Here is a 10450-nt window from a genome sequence, read left to right as displayed (position 1 = left end):
CCTGCTCTAACCAGAACTTGCTTCAGACAGAGAGAAGGCAACGGTGTCCTGAAAACCACGAATGGCCACGTGACCTGATCATAGCCCTTTTTTTTTTTTCCCCTCCCCCTTCCCAACTTTTATTTTAGGTTCAAAGGTATAGTGCGGGTTTGCTGCATAGAGAAATAGTATGTCGTGGGGTTTGGTGTGCACTTTATTTCATCACTCAGGTATTAACACAGTACCTGTTTTTTTTTTTTCCTTAAATTTATCTTCACTTTTCTCCCACCCTCTACCCTCAAGTAGGCCCCAGTGTCTAGTGTTCCCTTCTTGGTGTCCACATGTACTCAGTAGTTCGCTCCCACTTATGAGAACATGTTGGCCGGGCGTGGTGGCTCATGCCTGTAATCCCAGCACTTCGGGAGGCCGAGATGGGCAAATCACAAGGTCAGGAGTTCGAGACCAGCCTGGCCAACATGGCGAAACCCCATCTCTACTAAAAATACAAAAAATTAGTTGGGTGTAGTGGTGGGCGCCTGTAATCCCAGCTACTCAGGAGGCCAAGGCAGGAGAATTGCTTGAACCCGGGAGGTGGCGGTTGTAGTGAGCCGAGATTGCACCACTGCATTCCAGCCTGGGCGACAAAGTAAGACTCCATCTCAAAAAATAAATAAATAAATAAATAAATAAATGAGAACGTGTGGTATTTGGTTTTCTGTTCCTGCATTCATTCACTTAGGATGACGGCCTCCAGCTGCATCCATGTTGCTGCAAAGGGAATGATTTAGTTCTTTTTTACGGCGGTGTTGTATTCCATGGTGTACCCCATTTTATTTATCCAATCCGCCATTAATGGGCACCTATATTGAGTCCATCTCTTTGCTATTGTGAATAGTGCTGGGATGAACATATGCATGCATGTATCTTTATGGCAGGATGATTTATTTTCCTTTGGGTATATAACCACTAAAGGGATTGCTGGGTCGAATGGCACTTCAACTCTTAGTTGAGAAATATCCAGTTGATTTCTACAGTGGCTGAACTACTTTACATTTCCACCTATGGTGTATAAGCATTCACTTTTCTCTGCACCCTCCCCAGGATCTGTTATTTTTGATAATAGCCATCCTGACTTGTGTGAGATGGTATCTCACTGTGGTTTTGCTTTGCATTTCTCTAATAGTGATGTTGAGCATTTTCTCATATAGTTGTTGGCCATCTGTATGTCTTCTTTTGAGAAGTGTCTGTTTGTATCCTTTGCCCATTTATTAATGGGGTTATTTGTGTTTTCCTTGTTAATTTGTTTAAGTCCCTTATAGAATCTGGATATTAGACCTTTGTCAGATGCATATATTTTCCTCCATTCTGCTTGTTTTCTGTTTACCCTATTGATAGTTTCTTTTGCTGTGCAGAAGTTCTTTAATTAGGTCCCGCTTGTCAATCTTCGTTGCAATTGCTTTTGGAGCCTTTGCCATAAAATATTTGCCGCAGCCAGTGTCCAGAATGGTATATCCTAGCTTTTCTTTTAGGGTTTTTATAGTTTTAGGTTTTACATTTAAGTCTTTAATCCATCTTGAGTTGATTTTTGTATATGACATAAGAAAGGGATCTGGTTTTAATCTTCTGCATATGGCTAGCCAGCTATCCCAGTGCCATTTATTGAACAGGGAATCCTTTTCCCATTGCTGTTATTGTCAGCTTTGTTGAAGATCAGATGGTTGTATTTCTGGGTTCTCTAACCTGTTCCATTGGCCTGTATGTCTGCTTCTGTAGCAGCACCATGCTGTTTTGGTTACCGTAGCCCTGCAGTATAGTTTGAAGTTAGGTGGTGTGCCACCTCTGGCTTTGTTCTTTTTGCTTAGGATTGCTTTGGCTATTTGGGCTCTTTTTTGGTTCCATATGAATTCTGGAATAGTTTTTCCCAATTATATGAAAAATGTCATTGGTAGTTTGATAGGAATAGCACTGAATCTGTAAATTGCTTTGGATAGTATGGCCATGTTAACGATACTGATTCTTCTATCCATGAACCTGTAATGTTTTGTGTCATCTCTGACTTTGAGCAGTGGTTTGTGATTATCATTGTAAAGATCTTTCACCTCCCTGGTTAGCTGTACTCTTAGGTATTTTATTCTTTTTGTGGCTATGTGAATGAGATTGTATTCTTGATTTTGCCCTCAGCTTGGATGTTATTGGTGTATAGAAATGCTATTGATTTTTGTACATTGATTTTGTATCCTGAAATTTTGCTGAAGTTGTTTATCAGATCCAGGAGCCTTTGGGCAGAGAATAAGAGGTTTTCTAGGTATAGAATCATCTTCTGAGAAAAGAGATCATCTGATTTCCTCTTTTCTTATTTGGATGCTTTTTCTTTCTCTTGCCTGATTGCTCTGGCTTGGGCTTCCAATACTATTTTGAAAAGGACTGGTGAGAGAGGGCATCCTTGTCTTGTACCAGTTTTCAAGGAGAATAGTTCCAGCGTTTGTCCATTTGATATGATGTTGGCTGTGGGCTTATCATATTTGGCTCTTATTGAGGTATGTTCCTTTGATGCCTAGTTTGTTAAGGGTTTTATACATGAAGGGATGTTGAATTTTCCCAAAAGCCTTTTCTGCATCTCTCGAGATGATCATGTGGCTTTTCTTTTTAGTTCTGTTTATGTGATAAATTACATTTATTGAGTTGCATATGTTGAACCAACCCTGCATCCCAGGGATAAAGTCTACTTGATCGAGGTGGATTAGCTTTTTGATACGCTGCTGGATTTGGTTTGCAAGTATTTTGTTGAGAATTTTTGCATCTATGTTCATCAGGGACATTGGCTTGTTTTCTTTTTTTGTTGTTGTTGTGTCTCTGCCAGGTTTTGGTATCAGAATGATGCTGGCTTCATAGAATGAGTTAGGGAGGAGTCCCTCCCTTGGCCTTGATTTTTTGGAATAGTTTCAGCAGGATTAGTACAAGTTCTTCTATATGTCTGGTAGAATTTGGCTGTGAATCTGTCTGGTCCAGGGATTCTTCTGGTTGGTAGGTGTTTTATTACTGATTCAATTTCAGAACCCGTTACTCATCTGTTCAGGGTTTCCATTTCTTCCCAATCATAGCCTTTCTTACTAGGGTTGCTTCCCTGTGTCAGTCATTCACAGAGTCAAAAAACAGTGACTGAAAAGGAAAGGGGAAGACTGCTGCCCCTTCAGCTATTTGTTACCTCAGTTTCCTTTTTGGTTCTCTAAGTCTTCCAACATCTGTTTGGCCTTCCTTTCCCTGTCAGCCTTCCACACGCATCAGTAAGCTGCAGGTGGGGAGAGGAGGTAGAATGTGTGTGGGTCAAAGTGACAGTTGTACCTCGCTTAACACTGGAGACACCTTCTGAGAAATGTGTTAGGCGACGTTGTCATTGTGAGAACTTCATAGAGTGTACTCACACAAACCCAGATGGTACAGCCCACTAAGTACCTAGGCTGTATCGCAAAGCCGATTGCCCCGGGCCACAAACCTGTACAGCAAGTTGCTGTACTGAATACTGTAGGCAATGGTAACACAATACTAAGTGATTGTGTATCTAAACAAAACATATTTATCTACTGAGATAGGGTTTCACTCTGTTGCCCAGGCTGGAGTTCAGTGGCATGACCACAGCTCACTGCAGCCTCCAACTTCTGGCCTTAAGCGATCCTCCCACCTCAGTCTCCTGAGTAGCTGAGACCACAGATGCATGCCACCACATCCAACTAATTGTTTCATTTTTTGTAGAGATGGAGTCTCACTGTATCACTCAGGCTGGTCTTGAACTCTTGGCCTGAAGCGATCCTCCCATCTCAGCCTCCCAAAGTGTTATGATTACAGGCATGAGCCACCACACCTGGCCTCAAAACATGGAAAAGGTAGAATATAAATACAGTATTATAATCTTATGGGACCTCTGTCATATGTGGTCCGTGGTTGACTGAAATGCCATTATATGACACATGACTGCGGTTGCCTTAGCCTTATGCAGAGCTGCCCTGGTAAGAATGAAATATTTATGCATGTATAAGCTACACAAGACAAATTGTGTAATTTCAGTGATTCTGTGTAGGCATTAAATTCTATTTGCATTTAAAACAAGCAATGAACAATGTAAAAACAAACACTAATGTTCATCTTACATTTTAATGATAACCTCATATTTTAGGTTTTATGTACTTAGAATAACATTAAATGGCACACACAAAAATGCCAGGACAAGGGGAGAGAGAGTGAGTGAGAAAGGAAAAAAGTGCTTTAACACTAACAGCACAATTTCCCTGATTTTCAAACCCCACCTTTTCATTTCGCTCTGGCCTCTAAACCCTGGGATGAAGCGAGAAGTGCCTTTGCCTGGATTTCAAGAACTGCCCAGGGAGTTGGCCGGGCAGAGTGGCTCACACCTGTAATCCCAGCACTTTGGGAGGCCGAGGCAGGTGGATCACCTGAGGTCAGGAATTCGAGACCAGCCTGGCCAACATGGTGAAACCCCATCTCTACTAAAATTACAAAAATTAGCCGGCCGTGGTGGCAGGTGCCCGTAGTCCCAGTTACACGGGAGGCTGAGGCAAGAGAATCACTTGAACCCGGGAGGTGGAGGTTCCAGTGAGCCAAGATCGCACCATCACACTCTAGCCTGGGGAACAAGAGCAAGACTTCGTCTCCAAAAAAACAAAACAAAAACAAACAAACAACAACAAAAAAAACTGCCCAGGGAGATCATGGAGGCAGGCTGTGAGGGGGCGTCTGTGAGCACCCCAACTGCGTTCCATTCGAGAACAAGTCATGCGTAAACACGGGCCAGGCCAGAGAGCCTGATGCTTTCCTATGAGAGCGCCATGGGGTGGATGACCTTCTGTGCCCCTCCTCTCCTTCTCCCTGCTTTGAGCTCAGTGGAGTCCGACACTGAAGAGGAGGAAGTGACATGGGAGCAAAATGAGGGGCAGGGAAGGACCCTGTCTCCTCATACCAGATATTGAGCTGTTGTCTCTCAGCTTCAAGTCTCGCTTCTATGCTTAGCCTCAGCTGAGCTACACATCTCTCCGTTGTCAGCCGAGTCCTTGTTGACCTTGCAAATGGGAGGTTCTAGAAGGAGACAAGAAAGCTCTTCTCCTTCCCATCGTGCCCACTGTCCCGATGGTGGCACGTTAGCAACAGCCCTGCACGCCAACAGGGGCGGCCGGTTCCAGACTCAGCTTCATTCTGCTCTTTCAGGACAGCTTCATCGCCGCTCCCACAGGGGCTACCACCAGCCTGGCCATGCTGCTCCTCCCAGATCTGCTTCCCTCTCCGTGGGGCCCTTCTCTGAACTTTCAGGCTCTGACAAGCCCAGATTCTCTCTTCCCTTTATCCCTTAACCCCTAGAGGGTGGCAGCTGCCCCTTCAGCTATTTGTTACCTCAGTTTCCTTTTGGGTTCTCTAAGTGTTCCAACGTCTGTTTAGCCAAGTCCCCACATTCAATTCTTTGTTGAAATACCTAGTGTGGCTCCTGTGTCCCTGACTGGTCCCCACTCGGTGATCCAACCTGGTATCAGGGGTGGTGTCCTGGGAAACAGATCCTCAAAGATGGGGGAGCTCAAATCCATAGTGTGATGGGCCAGTGAAGTGTGGGACTTTCCCATCCCTTATCTCCTGCGCCCTGCTTTGACACTAGTAGGATAAAAAAATTCAAGCTAGTAATAAAAGAGAGGAGGGATAGAAGTGAAATATGGGGAAGGGAAGGAATATCCCATGCCACCTTCCCTGCCTTCCTGTATATTGAATATCCCAAGCAGAGAAGGGAGAAGATTTATCTCTGAATGAATTTGGCAAGTTTGAATATCACACAGCACGAGTCATTTTAATAACTAAACTGAAACGGAATTTTTTGCTTAGACTAAGTTTTCTCTTTTCTATGAGAGACCAGAAAGATCATGGATCTATCAATGTTTTCAATCAATTGCTCCCCCACTAACTGTTAAGGAGTCAGGGAGTAAAATAAAATTGCATATTAATTATGTCACATAGGCCCTGCTTATTCGACATACTGGTTATACTAGATTTTATGTTCAAATTTACCTAAATAAGATAACACAAACAATTTAAAGCAGCACTGGGATTTAGTACAACTGTTTTTCTTTCAAAAAAGTCCTGTAATTTAGGAAACTTGAATACAGACTTGGCATTAACTTTAGTTTTTAAAGATATATACTGGAAAATTTAGGGGTAAAATTTAATGATGCCAATAAATTACTTAGTAAAGAAGATATATTAGTCAGCACAGGCTGCCGTAACAAAATACCACACACTGCATGGGTTAAACAACATAAACTTCTTTTCTTTTTTTCTTTTTTTTTTTTTTGAGATGAGTCTCGCATTGTCTCCCAGGCTGGAGTGCAGTGGCCGGATCTCAGCTCACTGCAAGCTCCGCCTCCCGGGTTCCCGCCATTCTCCTGCCTCAGCTTCCCGAGTAGCTGGGACTACAGGCGCCGCCACCTCGCCCGGCTAATTTTTTTGTATTTTTAGTAGAGATGGTGTTTCACCGTGTCAGCCAGGATGGTCTCGATCTCCTGACCTCGTGATCCGCCTGCCTCGGCCTCCCAAAGTGCTGGGATTACAGGCGTGAGCCGCCGCGCCCAGCTAGAAACTTATTTTCTTAAACAGTCTGGAGGCTGGAAGTCTGAGATCAGGGTGCTGGGATGTTCGGGCTCTGATGAGGACTCTCTTCCCGGCTTGTGGATGGCTGCCTTCTCCCTGCACCCTGTTTTGTTTTTCCTTTTTTCGTTTATTTTTTAATCTTTTATTTTGGTCTTTAAACTCATTAAAAATTTTTGTTTTTTAACAGAACAATAAACACCTTTATTACATGGGTGGAGACAGAAAGGATGAGGATTTATTTGTGTTTCCAGGCCCTGATTTTCCTAAGACAGAACTCTGACTCCTTGCCCTCTAGCACGTAGCCATCTGCCTGGCCACACCGTCCTGGCCTTGACGCGGTGCTTGCCCTGCTGGAGCTGCTTCTCCGGAGGCTGACTTTGGTATTCTTTTTCCTTTCATCATATTTCTTCTGAATTCTTTAGATCAGTTTTTGTTTAAAACCTCTTCCTCCTCAGGAGTCAGCTTGGCCCCTTTCTTGCAGCCCAGGAGCAGTGCATGGTAGGACTCGTACCACCACGGTGTGTTGTCAGCGAGTATGACGCAGCTCTTCACCAGCGTCTTGGTCCAGACCAACTCATTATTGGACACACTGTAGACAACATCCATGATGCTTGTTTTGTGATTACAACACTCTGGGCCCCAGGAGAAACTCCCCACATCCAGCCTCAGGGCACAGTGTGTTTTGTGACTTCTCTGCACATGGACTGTGTGGATGTGGCAGGGGCCAATCTTGGCACTGGCAGTGGGGCACCCCAGCTCGTACTTCTGCTTCTTATGGTTAGGCTTTCTCTTGCCCCCGGTCTTGTGGTGCTTGTGCCAGCTGTCCCGAGAGATGCCATTCGCTCAGCGCTGGCTGGAATGACCCACCTGTCTTAATCTTAATAAATGTATTTAAGCCTTCGCTTACCAAATTAGGCACATAGAGTTTGTTGAGGCCACAGACTTACAGGAATTTCAAATTTTTCCTTACCATTTCCTCTGTCACCTAGATTGCTTAGTGTATTGTTAGTCTCCAGATGTGTAAGATATTATAAAATTTATTTTCAATTTTATCACATTATCCTATGATGTTGACTTTGGGATTTACTGAGACTTCCTCTGTGGACTGATAGAGGCAGTATTCCTGTAAGTTCCCTGTGTTGAAAAGAATTTGCCTGTTGGGTCTAGTGCTCTCTCTGAGCCCAGGTAGAGAGCTGTGGCGTTCCAATCTTCTAGTTCTTTGCTTTTTCACCCACCTGACCTGTCCATTTCTGAGAGGGGTGCATTCAAATTTCAAACCACACTTTTTGGTATTTTGTTTCTCCTCATGGTACTGTGAACCATCATACGCACACACAGTTAGTTATATATTATACATATACTACATGGTGCATGTTTTGTAATTTTATATATTGTTAGGTTTTCCATTTGCTCACGGCCCTTAACTCTTTTTGATTAGTGTGTTTTGGTCATTGACATTTATTTTAACTACTGGTATATTAGGGCTTATTTATGCTTTTATTTCATTTTTCCTATATTTACCATATTTTCTGATAAGAACAGACTTCATCTGTTACTTGATCTGTTACTTGATCTTCGCCAAAAAGCTAAGAAGCAAGGATGATATTTTCTTTTTCTCCCCTTTTCCTGACTGAATTTCCTTCTGGCCCAAGTAATGATTTTTATTTTTGTTTATCAATTTTAACAATTTTTTTTTTTTTTTTTTCAGACGGAGTCTCGCTCTGTCACCCAGGCTGGAGTGCAGTGGCCGGATGTCAGCTCACTGCAAGCTCCGCCTCCCGGGTTCCTGCCATTCTCCTGCTTCAGCCTCCGAGTAGCTGGGACTACAGGTGCCCGCCACCTTGCCTGGCTAGTTTTTTGTATTTTTTAGTAGAGACGGGGTTTCACCGTGTTAGCCAGGATGGTCTCGATCTCCTGACCTCGTGATCCACCCGTCTCGGCCTCCCAAAGTGCTGGGATTACAGGCTTGAGCCACCGCACCCAGCCAATTTTAACAACTTTTTAAAATGTTAGGCATCCATCCCACAAACCCAGGTGTGTCCCTAATATCCTCTCACATTCCTCTGGTCTCTCTCTCCATGTTTCATCTCCACCTCCATCCGCAGAGTTGGTATCATTCTTGGAGCTTTATGAAGTCTCATGGTCCAGAAAAATGTCCAAAGGTTCACGAGTTACTCCTCAGGACTCTCAGAAGCCACACTGACTCCTTAGTAGTTTCTCTGAAGTCAACACCAACGCCTTCAGCCACATGTAGGTAGCTCATTACAAATGCTATTATGCAGGCACATATGTACATGGCTACCTATACCTGTGTCCGTCTATAAAATACATGTGTATACATCATGTATACATGAAGTTAAGAGACTTTTTTTTTTTTTTGAGACTGAGTCTCGCTCTGTCGCCCAGGCTGGAGTGCAGTGGTGCGATCTCAGCTCACTGCAAGCTCCACCTCCCAGGTTCACACCATTCTCCTGCCTCAGCCTCCCGAGTAGCTGGGACTAGAGGCACCTGCCACCACGCCTGACTAATTTTTTTTCCTATTTTTAGTAGAGACGGGGTTTCATCATGTTAGCCAGAATGGTCTCCATCTCCTGACCTTGTGATCCGCCTGCCTTAGCCTCCCAAAGTGCTGGGATTACAGGCATGAGCCACTGCACCTGGCCGAAGTTAAGAGACTTAAAAATCTGGTTGCTTGTAAAAAATCAGTGGGGAAATTAATGACTACATACCAGTATAAACGCACGTACATACACATGCATGTAGACAGGATATAGCAGGTGGTGAAATAACATTTGGAGAATCTGGGTGAGGAAGAATTCTTTGTACTATTTTTGCAACTTTTCTTATTTCAAAATTAAAATTTAAAATGTAATGGGGTCAGCCAACAGGACACGGGACTCAGCTTTGAAGAGCTTCCCTGACTACAGTTTTGGCAAGTCAAGTCTCAAAAAGAGGAATGAAAAAGCCAGAGAAATAAGGTGTGATGCTGCCTGAGGCAGCTATGAAACCACCACCACATTCTGAGCCTGACCAGTAAAGGGAAAGAACAGGGCACGGGGCTGCCTTTTGCCTGAGGCTCACCTCAGGGCCACCAAACAGCCCTGGCTGACATGCGGGAGCTCTCACTGACAGCAAACTGCCAGCACATGATGGCAACAGGACAAATTAAGGAAATCACTCTTCCCCGAGCCCTCAAAGAATTCTTGCTCAAGGCCAGGATTGTCAACTGAGGCCAACAGCATGTGACATGTGGATGAGGCACCCCCAAAGGAAGCCCACGTGGACAACTTCCTCTTCACAGGGAGGAAAATGTGACCGAGGGATGGAGGACTGGACTGTCATCACCCTAGCCAGTGGCCAATGTTAGCATCACTGGCCTGGTGTGATGACTCATACCTATATTCCCAGCACTTTGGGAGGCTGAGGAGGGAGGACTGCTTGAGCCCAGGAGCTTGAGACTAGCATGGGCAACAGAACAAAACCCTGCCTCTAAAAAACATGTAAAAATCAAAAATCAAAGTTTTAGCATCACTGACAGAGGGTTAAAAAGATATGAAGTGTCCTTTGGTGTGATTTAATAGAAAGGACACAAAATCACTTAAATGTATTACAATCAAAAGATGCAGGTGAACCTAGCAAAGCTTTATCTGTACCTTCCAGATTCCAGGAAATCCTGGGGATGGGAGCAGGTCAGGGCAAACTCTTAGAAGTGGCCACACAAAGCTGGAGGGTGCACACCCTGCAGCACAGCCTGCCCTGCCTGGCACTGTTAAGTTGGTTCAATGGAGGATAAGAAGATCCTTGGCCGGGCGCGGTGGCTCAAGCCTGTAAT

General features: G+C 44.2%; 1 protein-coding gene across 1 annotated transcript in view; it reads right to left on the bottom strand.

Moving 5' to 3' along the window:
• Positions 1 to 6853: 6853 nt before the first annotated feature.
• LOC105537302 (40S ribosomal protein S8-like) overlaps positions 6854 to 10450 on the bottom strand; it is a 4470-nt gene continuing 873 nt past the window's right edge. The window contains 2 exon segments of the mRNA XM_011976887.1: positions 6854 to 7035; positions 7038 to 7460. Coding sequence (XP_011832277.1) covers positions 6854 to 7035; positions 7038 to 7460 — 605 coding nt within the window.

Source organism: Mandrillus leucophaeus, unplaced genomic scaffold (genome assembly GCF_000951045.1).
Source record: "Mandrillus leucophaeus isolate KB7577 unplaced genomic scaffold, Mleu.le_1.0 Scaffold170, whole genome shotgun sequence".
Classification (NCBI taxonomy): Eukaryota; Metazoa; Chordata; class Mammalia; order Primates; family Cercopithecidae; genus Mandrillus; species Mandrillus leucophaeus.
This window is presented reverse-complemented; position numbering and strand designations above follow the sequence as displayed.